This window comes from Coregonus lavaretus, assembly GCF_964263955.1.
Source record: "Coregonus lavaretus genome assembly, contig: HAP1_SCAFFOLD_2004, whole genome shotgun sequence".
Taxonomy (NCBI): Eukaryota; Metazoa; Chordata; class Actinopteri; order Salmoniformes; family Salmonidae; genus Coregonus; species Coregonus lavaretus.
The window spans coordinates 1-19731 of record NW_028161811.1 but is presented as its reverse complement, the minus strand read 5'-3'; the positions used below and the strand labels follow the sequence as shown (position 1 = coordinate 19731).

General features: G+C 44.3%; 1 protein-coding gene across 1 annotated transcript; it reads left to right on the top strand.

The window, feature by feature from the left end:
• Positions 1 to 1899: 1899 nt before the first annotated feature.
• Positions 1900 to 15177, top strand: LOC311120040 (secretogranin-3-like; the record flags this gene model as incomplete). Its single annotated transcript, XM_084194669.1, has 11 exons — positions 1900 to 2421; positions 3217 to 3272; positions 3583 to 3625; positions 6305 to 6544; positions 9224 to 9366; positions 10179 to 10337; positions 10542 to 10803; positions 11090 to 11206; positions 13131 to 13214; positions 13799 to 13912; positions 15088 to 15177. Coding segments are annotated over exons 1-11 (1399 nt in total), but the record flags the coding sequence as incomplete, so codon positions are not given.
• Between the last annotated feature and the right edge of the window lie 4554 nt (positions 15178 to 19731).

Sequence of the window (19731 nt, the reverse complement as noted above, 5' to 3'; positions counted from 1 at the left end):
TCGTGCTGTAGAGAGGAAGAACATCATCATGTTGGGAACCAGTCCTCTTCTTCCATCTCTTCTCATCTACCTCCTGCTCCTCATCTACCTCCTACAACTCTTCTTTGTCTGCCTCCTTTCTCTCATCTCCCTCCTCTACCTTCTCCTCCTTTTCTTATTTATCTTCCTCCTCTCATTCCTCTCCTCCTCTGAGATAGAATCCCCATCTCAGTCCCAGAGCCAGTAATGTATTGGCTGTGGTTAGTGGTGATGTGAGACTACTGAGACAGGCAGGAAACAGAAACAGGAAACACTATAGTCCTCCTGGGAAGGGTGGCACGCATCCCATAACACACTGCAAAGAGGAGAGAAAACACACCCACTCTGTTCCAGAATCCAAAACAAGAGAACAGTCCTATCAACAGTATGTAGTCCAAAAGGTGATAACTGCAGTAGGATGGATAAAAGGTGATAACTGCAGTAGGATGGATAAAAGGTGATAACTGCAGTAGGATGGATAAAAGGTGATAACTGCAGTAGGATGGATAAAAGGTGATGACTGCAGTAGGATGGATAAAAGGTGATGACTGCAGTAGGGTGGATAAAAGGTGATAACTGCAGTAGTATGGATAAAAGGTGATAACTGCAGTAGGATGGATAAAAGGCGATGACTGCAGTAGGATGGATAAAAGGTGATGACTGCAGTAGGATGGATAAACGGTGATGACTGCAGTAGGATGGATAAAAGGTGATGACTGCAGTAGGATGGATAAAAGGTGATAACTGTAGTAGGATGGATAAAGGGTTATAACTGCAGTAGGATGGATAAAGGTGATAACTGCAGTAGTATAGATAAAAGGTGATGACTGCAGTAGTATGGATCAAATGTGATAACTGCAGTAGGATGGATAAAAGGTGATAACTGCAGTAGGATGGATAAAGGTGATAACTGCAGTAGTATGGATAAAAGGTGATGACTGCAGTAGGATGGATAAAAGGTGATGACTGCAGTAGGATGGATAAAAGGTGATAACTGCAGTAGGATGGATAAAAGGTGATAACTGCAGTATAAACTGTAATAGGAAGACTAGTGAGTTGACATTCTGTGTATGACTGTATGGTTTGTTGACTTTATGGTTTGTATGGGTGTTTGGTTTGTGTTATATGTGTCTGTGAGTATTGTCATGCAGTGACTACTAAAGAGAGTACTGCAGCTCAGGGGCTAGATCAGATTACAGGGTGTGGGGGTGGGAGGGGAGATCAGGTGTAATCAATAGGAGAGCAGTGAAAGTGGAGAGAGAGAAAGAGAGGAGATAGTGAAAGGGTAGAGCAGGTGAGAGAGAATGAGATAAGGGCCACTGCACTGAGGTAGGACAGACAGACAGACAGACAGACAGACAGACAGACAGACAGAGACAGACACACACACACACACACACACACACACACACACACACACACACACACACACACACATAACAATACCCTGAGCATATAGCAATTGTCTTTTACAAAGTGTGTGTGTGTGCTGTTCCTCAATGAACAAATGATAACCCACTCTGCACAGTATGTTCACCCTGCTCAAAGCTTTAGTCCCAGTAAGAGAGCTCTGTCCAGTCAGCAGACATCATGTATATTCATCTGAAGCATAAGGATCATAAAGCAGGAGATGAACTGGGGCTAGGGAACATGGAACACATCTGAAACACAACGCTGCTCTGGGCACAACCATGTTGACTTGTTGTGTATGTATGTCTGTATCTTATTCCAACGGGGGGCAAAATGGGACAGCCCACAGTAGAGATCGGTTATAAAAAGCTAAGGCGTACAGTGCAGGACGCACGATCAGAGGCGGATACTCATTTCGCTCTCCTCCTCCACGGTTTGGTCCGGCAGAGAGAGTGAGAGAGGGAGAGAGAGAGCGAGAGAGAGAGAGAAAGAGAGATCGTGTTGTTTCGGGTTGCTACCATCGGCATACGGCAGGTGAGTTCGTTAGAGCTCACACGGAGCTTAGAGACTACGAGCCTGGCAGTTTATCTATCTCGTGTTAATTATAGCAAGTGTCCTGCTTTCAGCACCGCGGCTTGTTAACAGCTCCATCAGCACCAGAGGAGAGTGGAGATTTGGAGAGCCCCTCCCCGCCCGAGGAACAGCCAGAGCGGGTACAGTCAGAGCGCAGCCCGGTTTTCAGTTTCAGCACCACCAGCAGGGAAGAGCGGAGCTGTCCAAACATCCAGCAGTTTGTGACCGCTATCGCCGGGTGGACCATCCACACAACACAACACCCACAAGAGCTAGGACCGGGTGTAATCTACCGGAAAATAGCCTACAGCCTGGATATTTATTTCAGAATGGCGTCAAAAGGAATGGGAGTTCTCCTGCTCGGGATTTTTGCTGTGACTGTCTCCCAGATTTCTGCTTTCCCCACGCCTGCCGAGGATGGTGAGTGCATGGCCTGCTTGTAGCCTACATCTGTAGTGACTGGTTTGTGTGAATATTTTTAGTTTGCTAGGCCTATAGCCCACTTTTAAAGTGCATTTTAACTAGGCCTAGGCTATATTTAAAACCTTTAAAGACGTTGTAAAGGATATTTAAACATTATAAAACGCAAATTCAAGTAAAAATAGAGCAGGAAATAACAGTGAAATAGAGCAGTAAAATAACAACAAAGAGGTTTTGACGTGTGTCGGTTGCATGCGACGTAAGGCTGATTGCGTTTTATTTCCAACGCAGTTTAATCTTTTGTTTGTTAAACCGATTATGACGCTGCTGTGTCCTGTTGGGTCGGGAGTTGGGACTCACTGTAGCCATAGACTATACCCTCTTTCTCATCAATAAACCACATGAACCTAAATTAAACAAATTAAATGAATACACTAGCCCCACATGACCAAGCAGGCATAACTTAAAAATACCCTGATGATGTTGTACCCCTCAAATTCAAGTCAGTGGTTTTCTCTGTGGTTCATAGGAGAAAGTTGCCTTTAGACACTGATTTAAGATCGGTTTTTCACAAGTTAAGGTTATGATTTGAAGCAGTCAGGTTAGCTGGTCCTACATTTGTTTCTACCTAAATGACAACTTTTAGATGTCTCAGAAGATGTGATAGTGAATGGTGGTGATGATGATGATGATGAAGACGATAAGGATGATGATGAGGATGATGATAATGATTATTATTATTTTTATTATTATTATTATTATTATTATTATTATGTGGTTTTATTTTCCCTGCAGATAAAGCTGTAGTTTACAACAGACAACTGACTGAGGAGAGACCTATCCAGGAGCAGGTAAACTATCTCTCTCTCTCTCTCTCTCTCTCTCTCTCTCTCTCTCTCTCTCTCTCTCTCTCTCTCTCTCTCTCTCTCTCTCTCTCTCTTTCTTTCTCTCTTTCTCCTTCTCTCTCTCTCTCTGTCTCTCTCTCTCTCTCTCTCTCTCTCTCTCTAAACTATCCACGGTGCTATCTCCCAACTAATATTATGTCAAATAAACTTTATGGAGGGGAGAGTTCTCAAACGTCAACAACGTCATATCAAACCAGACTGGAGCAAAAGTAAACAAATAAATAAATGTTTACACTGTTTATGTTCTTTTCCACAGATTGCAGAGGCAGATGATGTGAAAGCTGCAGTGGACTCTGCAGGTAAGCGGATACTTCACAGCCAATCAATCAGTATTGTTATTACATACATTTGAATATGTACAGTATATGTGAATAGTGTGTCAGAAATATTTTTGTTGTCTCTTGGTGTCTTCACAATATATAACTGTTTATTTTTCAATATAATGCAGTATGGTCTGGTGTTGTTCTTACCTTTAACTGTTCTGTACTGTGTAGGGTGTCCACCCACTCAGCCCAGAGTTGGTGAAAACTCGCTTTGCTGATCAAATTTAACTTCCTTATGTTAAATTAATTACATTAATTTTACCAATACAAATATGATTATTCATGTTTTAATCGTTCAGTGGGGTCTTTCTCTAACACAGTGGTTCCCAAACTGTGGGGCAGGTAGTATTTTGTAATTTGTGGTCATCGTCTTGAAAGTTGTTTCCACCGGTCACAAAAAGCAAAATTAGCCACAAGCTGAATTTAATGTAAAAGGCTGAAAATAAAAAGCTTGGTATACGCTCAGTGCTTCATTGACATTTCACAGAGATATGCTTGTTTTTGTGAGAACAGGAATTTCGAATTAATATGAAAAGCGTATACTAAGATATGAAAATACTACATGTCATGTCTCAAAATCTATATCCATCTTACCTCTATATTGTTTTATGTCCTGTGGATTGGAGAAGAAAGATGACTAGTTCAACAGGAAAGTGAGCCTGTCAAGTAGCCAGTAGCCTTAATTCATGCACAGAATCCAGCCTAGCTGACGCGATGCCATTTTCCTGATGTTTGACCACTTTCTTTCTCTGGCTCCATTGTTTCAGTCACCTTAATTTTGGCCATCCTACAAGGGTAAAAACTCCAATAACCTTTAAACGGATTATTATAGAGACATAATGTTTGGACCATTGGTTTTCTTAGACAATTATCTACACAGTTAACATATTAAAATGTGTGTTTTTGATTGGACACCCTATACATGTATTTTATGTTTTGTGTGGACCCCAGGAAGAGTAGCTGCTACATGTGCAACAACTAATAGGGATCATAATAAAATAAACGGTTCCAAGACCACCTACTGCAGTCCGTGGCTCAGGCCCCGTATTCACTACATATTCGTCGCCAAACCCACTGGCTCCAGGTCATCTATAAATCACTGCTAGGCAAATCCCCGCCTTATCTTAGCTCATTGGTCACCATAGCAACACCCACCCGTAGTATGCGCTCCGGCAGGTATATCTCACTGGTCATCCCCAAAGCCAACACCTCCTTTGGCCGCCATTCCTTCCAGTTCTCTGCTGCCAATGACTGGAACGAATTGCAAAAATCTCTGAAGCTGGAGACTCTTATTTCCCTCACTAACTTTAAGCATCAGTTGTCAGAGCACCTTAACGATCACTGCACCTGTACACAGCCCATCTGAAATTAGCCCACCCAACTACCTCATCCCCATATTGTTATTTATTTTGCTCATTTGCACCCCAGTATCTCTATTTGCACATCATCTCTTGCACATCTATCATTCCAGTGTTAATACTAATTGTAATTATTTTGCACTATGGCGTATTTATTGCCTTACCTCCATAACTTGCTATATTTGCACACACTGTATATATATTTTCTGTTGTATTTTTGACTTTATGTTTTGTTTACCCCATATGTAACTCTGTGTTGTTGTTTTTATCGCACTGCTTTGCTTTATCTTGGCCAGGTCGCAGTTGTAAATGAGAACTTTTTCTCAACTGGCTTATCTGGTTAAATAAAGGTAAAATAAAAAATAAAAATAAATCATAAAGTGTCTATTCATTATAATCTAAAAGGCAAAACTGATCCTAGATCAGCACTCCTATTCCCAGATGTTTTATGAATATGGACCCTGAATTTCACTAGTCCTTGTGGTCTCCCATCTAGGGGTTGACCAGGCCCAACCCTGCTTAGCTGCAGAGGAAAGCCAGCAAGGCCCAACCCTGCTTAGCTGCAGAGGAAAGCCAGCCAGGCCCAACCCTGCTTAGCTGCAGAGGAAAGCCAGCCAGGCCCAACCCTGCTTAGCTGCAGAGGAAAGCCAGCCAGGCCCAACCCTGCTTAGCTGCAGAGGAAAGCCAGCCAGGCCCAACCCTGCTTAGCTGCAGAGGAAAGCCAGCCAGGCCCAACCCTGCTTAGCTGCAGAGGAACGCCAGCCAGGCCCAACCCTGCTTAGCTGCAGAGGAAAGCCAGCCAGGCCCATCCCTGCTTAGCTGCAGAGGAAAGCCAGCAAGGCCCAACCCTGCTTAGCTGCAGAGGAAAGCCAGCCAGGCCCAACCCTGCTTAGCTGCAGAGGAAAGCCAGCAAGGCCCAACCCTGCTTAGCTGCAGAGGAAAGCCAGCCAGGCCCAACCCTGCTTAGCTGCAGAGGAAAGCCAGCCAGGCCCAACCCTGCTTAGCTGCAGAGGAAAGCCAGCCAGGCCCAACCCTGCTTAGCTGTAGAGGAAAGCCAGCAGAGTGATACAAGGTGGTTTGGCTGCTGGCTTCTCTATTTAAAGACACACTATGGAAGTTTAGTTGATGAAAACACACAAATCCTCAGTTTTAGGCTAACAATGTATGGGGTGAGGGTAGGTGTGCCCTTTCTGGACAATATTTCTCTCCATAGAATGGACTCCTTTTGGCTCAAGAGGAGCAACCCCAGAGGCAGAAGCTTCGTATAGCTTCTTAAATATTTCCCTCTCCCCCTCAGACACCAAATCTGCTGCGGAGCCTAAAGAGGTGAAGGAGGCGGAGCCAGAGCAAGAGAACGATGACTTCACTCTGCTCAAGTCCCTGGCCGAAGGTCAAAGGTCAAAAGAGACCAATGAGACACCAGTCAGAGAGAGCCTGGAGGAGGAGCCTTACTTCCCAGATGAATCAGATTCCACCAAGAACCGCCGGCTAGCCGAAGACTATGACTCAACCAAGATGGAAAACAGCAAGTACCAAGGTATCTAGTTTAGTCTGTTTATTCTACAGTAAGTACCAAGGTATCTAGTTTAGTCTGTTTATTCTACAGTAAGTACCAAGGTATCTAGTTTAGTCTGTTTATTCTACAGTAAGTACCAAGGTATCTAGTTTAGTCTGTTTATTCTACAGCAAGTACCAAGGTATCTAGTTTAGTCTGTTTATTCTACAGCAAGTACCAAGGTATCTAGTTTAGTCTGTTTATTCTACAGTTAGTACCAAGGTATCTAGTTTAGTCTGTTTATGAATGTACTACAGCAAGTACGACTATCATTATCTCCGCAAGGTTATGCCTTTAAGCTCAGTGAGCTATTAGACTATATTGTGAACCTATTAGGGGTATTTGACTTTGTCTTCTGTCCCTAACCAGACCGAATGTTACATTAATGGCCTCTTGGACAGACTCTTGGACTGACTCTTTACTGTATATAACTATGGTTGACCTATAGACCAAATCTGAATGTTTCTAAACAAAGCTGTTCTGGTGGTTCCAGGTAGACAAAGGGTCCCTGTCTTTGTCTTTTTTCCTGTCCTGTCTGGGCCTGTTGGCTCTGAGCCTGTGTGTCTGATAGGGCTCTTCCCTGTGTCTGATCCCTCTATAGTGAGGTCAGGTCTGAGGCCCTGCGCTGCTGTGAGAGAGTGAGAGAGAGAGAGAGAGAGGATTATCTCTCCCCAGGCTGTTGGCTGAGACAGTGGAAGTGCTAAGGCTAAGCTACAAGCCTTAAATCCTCTTCCTCCATCGCTACAGGAGACTATAGACACTTAGTACCTCCCAAATGGCACCCTATCCCCTATATAGTGCACTACTAGTGTATAAAATAGGGAATATGGTGCCATTTGGGACACAGCCCGTCTCTCACAGACTCAGTATTTAATCTCGACCTAGTTCCGGGGAAGCAGTTAACTACTGTTTTAGACTTGGGGTCAAATGTCAGGTACCATACAGAAAAGAAGGGCATTGTTCAAATACGTCTTGAATCCTTCCTTCCTTCTTCCCTTCCTTCACCTAATCACTGATCTAACATGGTCGGACAGGTGAATGCACAGGCCCCAATACATGGTTTTCACCTATCCAGTCATGTCAGATCAGATCACTTCAAAGAATGGAATCTATATGGAAGGATTTATGTGAAGTATTCAATCAGGGGGCCCCTCTTGATCCTCTCAGAGGAGCTGATGGGTTGCATCCCAAATGGCACCCTATTTCCTATGTAGTGCACTACTTTTGACAAGAGCTGTATGAACCCTAGTCAAGAGTAGTGCACTATAAAGGGAATAGAGACATTATGGTCTGACCCCAAGTCTCTCTCCTCTCAGGATCTGGGTCAAGGTTATATTCTTAGTGTATGAAAAAATAGCCTCATATGTACTCTACTGTACTCTAATGTACTGTACTCTACTGTACTCTACTGTACTCTACTCTACTCTACTGTACTGTACTCTACTGTATTGTACTCTACTGTACTGTACTGTACTCTACTCTACTCTACTCTACTCTACTGTATTGTATTGTACTCTACTGTACTGTACTGTACTGTACTGTACTGTACTCTACTCTACTATACTCTACTCTACTGTATTGTATTGTACTGTACTGTACTGTACTGTACTGTACTCTACTCTACTCTACTCTATTGTACTCTACTGTACTCTACTGTACTGTACTCTACTCTACTGTACTGTACTGCTGTTGGCTCTGAAACTAAGGCACCTCATCAGTTATACCATATTCTCAGTAGATCAACCTGGATACCATATTCTCAGTAGATCAGTCTGGATACCATATTCTCAGTAGATCAGCCTGGATACCGTATTCTCAGTAGATCAGTCTGGATACCGTATTCTCAGTAGATCAGCCTGGATACTGTGTTCTCAGTAGATCAGCCTGAATACCGTATTCTCAGTAGATCAGCCTGGAGGCACATCTTTTATTTGATCTAAAGAAAGAGAATGACCTGTAGTGAACTGTTATGAACATGTACTGTTGAGTGTTGAGTTCTACCTAGTTTAGCTTGTTTTGTTGTGTATGATCACACAACACATCCTCTCTGTATGGGGTCTATATGGCTCAGATACACCCCTTCTCTTATATTATTTAGAGGCAGAGGAAAACAAGTACTGTGATGTTAACGTAGTGACGATTCAGCTAAACCTGGTTGAGTTATTTTCAGTTTCATAACTTGAGAGTTGTTGCTGTTGGACTATTTGCAATGTGTGTGTGTGTGTGTGTGTGTGTGTGTGTGTGTGTGTGTGTGTGTGTGTGTGTGTGCTGGCCATCTGTCTCCTGGTCTGCTACTGCTACATACAGCCTTAAGTCTCAGCGTTTTAGTTTGTTACATAAGAGTCATACTGGCACAGGGATAAACCTAGTGAGCACAGAAAGATTTAGGAGAGGAGAGGAGAGGAGAGGAGAGGAGAGGAGAGGAGAGGAGAGCAGAGGAGAGGAGAGGAGAGGAGAGGAGAGGAGAGGAGAGGAGAGGAGAGGAGAGGAGAGGAGAGGAGAGGAGAGGAGAGGAGAGGAGAGGAGAGGAGAGGAGAGGAGCCTGCAGCTCATTCATAACTGACAGATCTGTGTTGCACCCAGTGGGACACACACACACAAACTCAAACACACAACCACATAGGTGTTTTTATATTGTCGTGTCCTTGGTTGTGATTGCAGATGACCCAGAGAGCTTCAGGCAGGTGGATGGTACCCCTCTAACGGCTGAAGACATCGTCCAGAAGATCGCTACTAAGATCTACGAGGAGGACGACAGAGGGGTGTTTGACAGGATTGTCTCCAAGCTGCTCAAACTGGGCCTGGTAGGTCCAGCTGTCTGGCAAAAACAGAAGACAGAAATGGCTCCCAAAACGTTCTTGTGTGATAGTCAATGTTTCTGGCCTTCCCTCAAATGGATATCAGGTTTGGGATCAATTACTTTTCAATTCAGTCAGTTCAGGAAGTAAACTGAAATTCAATTGTAAAACAAAAATCTCATAGGGAAGCATTGAGAAAAATTGGAATTGGAATGAAATGTTTATTTTACTGCCTGAATTGACTGAATAAAACATTTCATGATCCCAACCCTGATGGACACTGTAAGTCAGGGACGGACCGGGACCATAAATCGGCCTGGGCATTACTAACACAGCCCATTGTTTCCCTCAAGGCCCCCATTATTGGTCAAATAATGATAATTCTGCCAAAACAAAACCCAATTTAGACCAGCCCACTGGGCTAAAGATGGACGAGTCCATCTGGCATTTGCCTGAACTTCCCTATGGCCAGCCTGTTTCTGGTGTATGTGTGTAGTTGTGTGAATCAGAGACTGTGATTAACAGTTCACAGTGGGGTTGATTCATGGAATCCCCCTCTTATAGTGAGTGATGCACTTACTGAAGAGCTTGCTCTCTCTCTCTCTCTCTCTCTCTCTCTCTCTCTCTCTCTCTCTCTCTCTCTCTCTCTCTCTCTCTCTCTCTCTCTCTCTCTCTCTCTCTCTCTCTCTCTCTCTCTCTCTCTCTCTGCTTTCTCTCTCTCTCTCGCTCTCTCTTTCTCTGCTCTCTCTCTATCTTTCTTTCCCTCTCCTGCTCTCGCTCTCTCGATCCCTCCCTCTCAACCTCCTTTCCTCCACCAGATAACAGACAGCCAGGCAGACAGTCTGGAATACGAGGTAGCCGAGGCTCTTCAGGACCTCATCACGAAGAACGCAAAGAACAATGAGATCGAGGACCTGGGAGTGGACTATCCCATAACCCGGGGTGACCAGGATGACGATAATCCCGACGCTAGCATGGTACGATCTGGGATAAGGCTAAATTCAATTAAATACAAGGCCAATTTAGTTGCACAACATTTGAGAATTTTTCGATTCTCAGAATGCCTCCCATCAGACACTGGTATGGTGATGGTGATGGTGACGATGGTGATGGTGATGGTGACGGTGGTGATGGTGACGGTGATGATGATGCTGTCTAACTCTCTTCCTCTCTCCTCCCAGGATGTTACTGGGTCCCCCAACCGTCGGTACGATGAAGAAGATGATGAAGATCAGGCGGCCATTGATGACACAGTGGATAACACCTGGGATAGAGTTAACGAGGGAGAACGGGAGGAGGAGGAGAGGAGCGAGGGAGAACGGGAGGAGGAGGAGAGGAGCGAGGGAGAGAGAAATGAGGGAAATGAGTTGAGCCCAGAGGATGGTCTTCAGGACCTTCAGTACTTCCCCAACTTCTACCATCTGCTAAAGAGTCTAGACTCAGGTAGGAATACAGATACACACACACACACACACACACACACACACACACACACACACACACACACACACATACACACACACACACACACATACACACATACACACACATGCACACACAAACATACCCAAGCATGCCAGCTCTCTCTCACACACAAACACCACATGCACACACAAACAAACACACCTGTGTGTGTGTGTGTGTGTGTGTGTGTGTGTGTGTGTGTGTGTGTGTGTGTGTGTGTGTGTGTGTGTGTGTGTGTGTGTGTGTGTGTGTGTGATGTTTCCAGAACAAGACGCCCAGGAGAGAGAGACTCTGATCACTATCATGAAGACTCTGATTGACTTTGTCAAGATGATGGTGAAATATGGAACCATCACACCTGAAGAGGGAGTCTCCTATCTTGGTAAAACAGATTATTATCTATATAATAACATCTATATACTACCTTGGTAAAACACATATCAGTTAATCATCTATATATCAGAGATTTTTATCTATGTCACAGCTTATATCCAGGATGTGACTTGACTGTTGGTGGTGGTAGTGGGTGTGTGTGTGTGTGTGTGTGTGTGTGTGTGTGTGTGTGTGTGTGTTATCTGTTTGTGCAGTGGAGCATAGTGCCTCTGTTCAGACAGATAAATGTCACAGGAACGACCCTCGCTTTTACAGATTTATGAGGGTCACACACACACACACACACACACACACACACACACACACACACACACACACACACACACACACACACACACACACTGTGATGTTCTGTTTGCATCTTTTTCTTATCTTTCTGTGACATTTTGGCTGAGTGTGAGTAACCGACAGACAAATAGACAGACAGACAGGTATTTAAGTTTTCTGTCATTGAATTGAAATGATAGGCAGTGGAACCTTTTTAGATATTCTGTTGTGCTGGAGTAGTGATTGTGTAGAGAGAAACAGAGAGAGAATGTTTTTGTGTCTATTTGTGTGTGTGTGTGTGTGTGTGTGTGTATGTGTGTGTGTGCGTGCCCCACCACAATAACAGATCCCAGCCACCCAGGTCCATACATACAACATTTAACACAACCAATCAATACTTCCGGTAATAACCTCTGATCAGTTATTGACCTATTGATCTCCTGCGCTGTGCTTCCTGCTGAGAACCTCACACAACACCAACATCACCAATACCCTACAAAGCAGATACCACCTCATTTATTGTCATCACAACATTTCTGGAGACCCTTTTAGAGACACTTACATACATTACACCGGTAATGTTAGTTAGACAATCTCCAGAGTCATGTATTGAGATCTCCAGCTATATATGGCTCTACTTTACCCTGGTGCGTCATGTTGCGGTGTATCTATGTGCGTTGCTATTGAGTGACGTGTCCTTTTCATATCCTTCCAGCTGATTGACTTGACGGTGGCTCGGTGACTAGTGTCGTTTAGACAGCAGGACAAAGATAACACACACTGATAATAAAGACCAAATTGAATACATTACGTAATAGACGGGGGTTTCCTTGGCAACCCCGACGACATTATGTTTAGGTTCCGTGGAGACGTGGGGATGGAATTATGGGTTGCCAGGCAACGGGCCATTGTGTCCGCAGTGACCCGTGATTGTGGATAGGGATGAGTCACCTCTGTTACACACAACTGATATGCCTTAGGGAGATAAAGGAGAGAGAGAAAGATAGAGAGAGAGAGAGAGAGAGAGAGATAGAGAGGGGGGGGGTAAAGGTCACTAACAGCAGGACACGGGGGCTGTGACACAGAGCCATCTCTACAGTAGAGAGAGAGAGAGAGAGAGGGAGAGAGAGAGAGAGAGAGAGAGAGAGAGAGAGAGAGAGAGAGAGAGAGCGCTCTCTGAACTGGCCGTTTCACAGAACAGCTGTATTTAGTATCAACTGGACAGTTCAGCTGGTTACTAGACGTGGAGTGTCTGTTGAATAGATGAATCAGGACCCTCCCTCATAGTATAACGAGCGGTTCTGGAATCAGGTCCCTCATAGTATAATGAGCAGTGTTCTGGAATCAGGACCCTCATAGTATAATGAGCGGGTTTCTGGAATCAGGACCCTCATAGTATAATGAGTGGTGTTCTGGAATGAAAAGGAGAAATGGGAGTGTAGAAGAGATAGGAAAGACAGAGAGGAACAGAAATAGAGAAGATAGGAAATAATGGGTAGTGCTGTGGAAAGAGAGGAGAGAGGTGGAGCAGGGGAGAAATAGAAGGAAGGAAAAAGAGGAACGGAGAAATAGAGAATATAGACTGTGTACTGAATGAGTGGTGTTGTGGAGACCTGTCTAACCTCTATATGTCTATCCTCCTGTAGAGAACCTGGATGCTATGATCGCTCTGCAGACCAAGAACAAGCTGGGGAAAACACTGGGGAAACCTGGCATCATCACACCTACAGGTAAATATCACCCAGTCACCTGTCCTCCTCATATCATTCCACCTGATTGACCTCACGGTGGCTCGGTGACTAGTGTCAGGTAAATATTGCCCAGTCGATGTACTTCTCATTATTCCCTTCTTTGTTTTTTATTTTGATGTATAGTTAAGGGAAAGGTTAAGGTAAATGTAAGGTTAAGGTAAGGGTACTTTGCTCAGGCAGGTCGTGTAATACTGAACTTCCCCTTTAAGTTTGTGTTGGGTTAGGTGTGGTGGGGTTGGGCTGAGTTGGGTGTGGTGTGGTTGGGTTGGGATGGTTGAGTTGGGTGTGGTGGGGTTGGGGTTGGGTTGGGATGGTTGAGTTGGGTGTGGTGGGGTTAGGGTTGGGTTGGGTTGAGTTGAGTTGAGTTGGGTTGGATGTAGTGGGGTTGGGTTGAGTTGGGTGTGGTGGGGTTGGGTTGAGTTGGATTGGGTTGGGGTTGGTGGGGTTGGGTCGGGTGTGGTGGGGTTGGGTCGGGTGTGGTGGGGTTGGGGTTGAGTTGGGTTGGGTTTAGTCGGGTTGAGTTGGGTTGGTGGTAACTGACTGTTGTTGTGTCTGTGTTGCAGGGAAGACCCCAGAGGACGATGACAACACCAAGGCAGAGGCGGCCAAGATGCAGAAGGAGTATGAGAACCTGAAAGACTCAACCAAGGAAGAAGCGCCGTCCACCGAGACCAGAGGCGAGTTCAACAAGGCTTCTGTTTGCAGCGAACATGTTGCCAGAGTAACACTTTCAGTTGAATGATTTGAATGAACATTTCAAAATGTTACCATGAAACATCAAACAGCTACTTTTTGTAAGGATTACTCTGGCTTTTAGCGACAATATTCAAACTGAAAATGACTTAGCTATTGCTACTAAATATAGTAGAACGTCTATATGGCCACTTGATTATTTTTAGAGGCAGTTAAGACACGAAACAGACACTTACGTTCGCCGCACACTATCTTCTCAGACTGTTAGCTAACGTTAGCGAACAGTCGTGCCTAACACAAAACAAATGGAATATGTTAGCTAACATTAGCCAACGTTCGCAAACTATTTCCCTTGTTGAACGCACCTCAGTTAGTACATTACTATATCTACAAAATGGCTGCTATAAGACTGTAATATACACACTGAATGCCGAACTTGTGAGGGTCGTTCAAGTGGTTATAACCCAGTTGGAACCTCGTATTTCCCACTTGCGAGGAGCATTTGAGGGCAACATGAGACTGTAATATAGACCCAAAATGTCTGCTATAAGACTGTAATATAGACCCAAAATGGCTCCTATATAAGAATGTAATATGGACCTAAAATGGCTGCTTTAACCCTCCCGTTGTCCTAGGGTCAAAATGACCCGCCACTGTGTTGAATCAACTTTATTTAATTTTTAATTTTGGGGGATCATTTGTGAGAAGGAGGCAGTGAGACTTTAAAGAAAGTATCACTGCCTCCTTCTCACAAATAATCCCAAAAATATAAAAATTAAATAAAGTTGGTTCAACACAGTGGCGGGTCATTTTGACCCTAGGACAACGGGAGGGTTAAAACTGTAATATAGACCCAAAATGGCTGCTGTTCGATGCAGGAAGTGCAGCAGAGTTAAATCTCTGCTCTGCTTCGCCAGTGCTGATCTAATCTACCATCTCTGATAGGTCATCTGAGAACACACTAACACTTTTTCTCTTTCTCTCTCTCTCTCTGTCCCTCTGTCTCTGTCTCTGTCTCTGCCTCTCCCGCTCTCTCTCTATCTCTCTCTCTCTCTCTCCTTTCTCTCTTTCTTTTTTTCTTTCTCCCTCTCTCCCTCTCTTTCTCTCACTCTCTTTCTCTCTATCTCTCTCTCTCTCCTTCCCTCCCTCTCTCTTTTAGATCACCCAGGCAAGTCTGAGCTCTACTTGGAAGCCATCAGGAAGAACATTGAGTGGCTGAAGAAACACAACAAAGATGAGGGCAAAGACGGTAAGACATAGAGAGAGAGAGAGAGAGTTGCACATTTCTAAAACACTGTACATAGCTGATAATATAACACTTGTCTGTCTTATTTAAACCTTTTTGAGTCCAATATTTACTGTTCAATTTGAATCGTTTTTGGTTTATATTGTTTTGTGTCTGCTCACTTTTGTTAATTGTTTATTTCACTTGCTTTGGCAATGTAAACAATGTAAAGCCCCATTGAATTGAGAGAGCAAGATCCTTATCTGTCTGGTGTAAGATTGGTGTTGGAGTCAACAGGGCTGGCTGCTGTCCTACATACTGAACATAGAGTCTGTCTGGAGAATCTATACAATCTCTGGAGGACCCAAACAGTCCCATTGTTCAGTGTACAGTTTCAGCTAAAGTAACGTTCCAACATTAGTACACACACACACACACACACACACGCCCTCCCCTCCTACTGAAAACTGTGTCTAGTCACAAATTATCTGCGGCGACACACTGAAGAATAGTTCAATTAAAGTCTGCTTTGTCCGTCTGGATTTGCAATTAAAATACGTGTGGTAGGTGATGTGTTACCCCTACACCTCATGAATATGGATGAGGCTTGGCATGCATCCCAAATGGCACACTATTCCCTATATAGTGCACTACTTGCACTACCCTATTGGCCCTAGTCAAAAGTAGTGCACTCCATAGGGAATAGGATGCCATTTGGATCTGGGACACAGACTTGATGAGTCTGCTGCCCTAATTACTGGTGTGTGTGTGTGTGTGTGTGTGTGTGTGTGTGTGTGTGTGTGTGTGTGTGTGTGTGTGTGTGTGTGTGTGTGTGTGTGTGTGTGCGTGTGCGTGTGTGGGTGTGTGTGCGTGTGCGTGTGTGTGTGTGCGTGTGTGTGTGTGCGCGCGTGTGCGCGTGTGTGTATCTTTCCATGTGTGTCCACTCCCAGTTACCCTCATCTAACTGTGTCAACCCTCATAGCAGAGCACCCAGACCAGAACATTATTATTATTATTATTATATTAACATTTCCTGGTTATGACACTGTAACTGTCAGCCAAGTGTTCTGTCAATTCCTATTGGTGGTTAATTGAGTAGAAGACTATGAAATGTTAATGAGGGTAGTCTATGCATTGTTATGAGACCAGCCCAGTCTAACTGTCTGGTGTGGAGGACCACTGGGACCTCCTAAATAACCAATCAGCTGTCTATTGTACAGCCATAAACACAGACACTTAGAGTTTGTTGTTATATTGGAGTTATAATTAGTTATAGTTATGTTTTAGGAGTTTAGGATATTCTTATGGTGAGTGTATTTTCTCTCTCCTTAGTGTACTGTCCAGGGACTGGATTTATCAAGCACCTAAGAGTAGGAGAGCTAATTAAGGATCAGTTCTCCCTTTTAGATCACAAAGAATAAGATTACATGGACAGGGAAAAACTGAGCCTAGATCAGTACTCCGACTCTGAGATGCTTGATACATGTCCTCTCTATATATACAGTATACTCTCCTCTTTTGGCTGTGTCTTCAGTGCAGGTCCTTCTCTCTCCCCTCTCTCTCGCCTCTCTCCTCTCTCTCCCCTCTCTCTCACCTCTCTCTCGCCTCTCTCCTCTCTCTTTCCTCTCTCTCCTCTCTCTCCCCACTCTCCTCTCTCTCCTCTCTCTCTGCTCTTTTGGCTGTGTGTGTTTAGTGCAGGTCCTCCTCTCTCTCTGCTCTCTCTCTCTCTGCTCTCTCTCTCTCTCTCTCTCTCTCTCTCTCTCTCTCTCTCTCTCTCTCTCTCTCTCTCTCTCCTCTCTCTCCTCTCTCCTCCCTCTCTCTCTCTCTCCTCTCTCTCCTCTCTCTCTCCTCTCTCTCCTCTCTCTCTCGTTCCTCTCTCTCCCTCTCTTTCCTCTCTCTCCTCTCTCTCTATCCTCTCTCTCCTCTCTCTCCTCTCAGCGAGACTGAAATAGCTGCATTTTGGAGCTGCCTTACTCAACAAAAATGTACCAAAACCAAAATACAATGGGAAAGTGATAATACAATGGGAAAGTAACCGCATATGCTTTATTAGATCAAGCCATTTAAAAAATAAAATAAATTGTTTGCTAACTGATATGATGCAGTATATTGTTGTGACATTAAATAACAGAATTGCATGCAAATCTCCGGCATTTTGGTGGGTCCTCGGCCCACCTGCCCCCACGTGATGCATCGCCACTGTGTGTCTTCAGTGCAGGTCTCCTTTCTGTACCCATTGGGGTTCATTAGTATGCCAGTCAGGCAGTCCTGTGGGTGTCTGGGAAGAGAGGGGCCTCTCGTCCTTACTGATCGCAGCAGAGGAGACACCTGACAGGGAGATCATAGGGAGTGTCAGGGCCCTGTCAACATGGAGCAACTCATAGAGGAAAACACACACACACCACACAGTAGGAAAGAGGTTTCACTTCCTGTTTGAGTATGCCAGTGAGCTTTCATCAGGTACTGACACTGTTGTGTTATTCACCAGAAGATCTATTCACCCAGATATGAACTGTTGTGGCAATAAGTTATGAAGTCACTCAAAAGTCCCTGGAACAGTTTGTAATGTGTAGGGAATGGTTTGTAAATGGTGTACTGGTGCATACTCAGTGCATATAGGGCCGGTTTCCCAAGCAGATGAAGGCTACTGCAGGTCTGGCCTAAAAGCATTTTCAATGGAGATTCTCCAGATTCGCCCATAGAGTACAGTGGGGAAAAAAAGTATTTAGTGAGCCACCAATTGTGCAAGTTCTCCCACTTAAAAAGAAACAAATCCAGAAAATCACATTGTAGGATTTTTTATAAATTTATTTGCAAATTATGGTGGAAAATAAGTATTTGGTCACCTACAAACAAGCAAGATTTCTGGCTCTCACAGACCTGTAACTTCTTCTTTAAGAGGCTCCTCTGTCCTCCACTCGTTACCTGTATTAATGGCACCTGTTTGAACTTGTTATCAGTAAAAAAGACACATGTCCACAACCTCAAACAGTCACACTCCAAACTCCACTATGGCCAAGACAAAAGAGCTGTCAAAGGACACCAGAAACAAAAGTGTAGACCTGCACCAGGCTGGGAAGACTGAATCTGCAATAGGTAAGCAGCTTGGTTTGAAGAAATCAACTGTGGGAGCAATTATTAGGAAATGGAAGACATACAAGACCACTGATAATCTCCCTCGATCTGGGGCTCCATGCAAGATCTCACCCCGTGGGGTCAAAATGATCACAAGAATGGTGAGCAAAAATCCCAGAACCACACGGGGGGGCCTAGTGAATGACCTGCAGAGAGCTGGGACCAAAGTAACAAAGCCTACCATCAGTAACACACTACGCCGCCAGGGACTCAAATCCTGCAGTGCCAGACGTGTCCCCCTGCTTAAGCCAGTACATGTCCAGGCCCGTCTGAAGTTTGCTAGAGTGCTTTTGGATGATCCAGAAGAGGATTGGGAGAATGTCATATGGTCAGATGAAACCAAAATATAACTTTTTGGTAAAAACTCAACTCGTCGTGTTTGGAGGACAAAGAATGCTGAGTTGCATCCAAAGAACACCATACCTACTGTGAAGCATGGGGGTGGAAACATCATGCTTTGGGGCTGTTTTTCTGCAAAGGGGCCAGGACGACTGATCCGTGTAAAGGAAAGAATGAATGGGGCCATGTATCGTGAGATTTTGAGTGAAAACCTCCTTCCATCAGCAAGGGCATTGAAGATGAAACGTGGCTGGGTCTTTCAGCATGACAATGATCCCAAACACACCGCCCGGGCAACGAAGGAGTGTCTTCGTAAGAAGCATTTCAAGGTCCTGGCGTGGCCTAGCCAGTCTCCAGATCTCCTACCCCATAGAAAATCTTTGGAGGGAGTTGAAAGTCCGTGTTGCCCAGCGACAGCCCCAAATCATCACTGCTCTAGAGGAGATCTGCATGGAGGAATGGGCCAAAATACCAGCAACAGTGTGTGAAAACCTTGTGAAGACTTACAGAAACGTTTGACCTGTGTCATTGCCAACAAAGGGTATATAACAAAGTATTGAGAAACTTTTGTTATTGACCAAATACTTATTTTCCACCATAATTTGCAAATAAATTCATTACAAATCCTACAATGTGATTTTCTGGATTTTTTTTTCTCATTTTGTCTGTCATAGTTGACGTGTACCTATGATGAAAATTACAGGCCTCTCTCATCTTTTTAATAATAAAATAATTGGTCATTTAGCAGACGCTCTTATCCAGAGCGACTTACAGGAGCAATTAGGGTTAAGTGCCTTGCTCAAGGGCACATCGACAGATTTTTCACCTAGTCGGCTCGGGGATTAGAACCAGCGACCTTTCGGTTACTGGCACAACGCTCTTAACCACTAAGCTACCTGCCGTGGGAGAACTTGCACAATTGGTGCACAATTGGTGGCTGACTAAATACTTTTTTCCCCCACTGTATAATAGAGCATCTGGGTTAGCCACATATATTATATTGGATGTTTTGATGTGTTTCTGTATCATTTGTATATTATAAGCACAATTTACTGAGTGACATTATAATGAGTTATGGAAATATCAGCTCAACGCAGGCTGTTA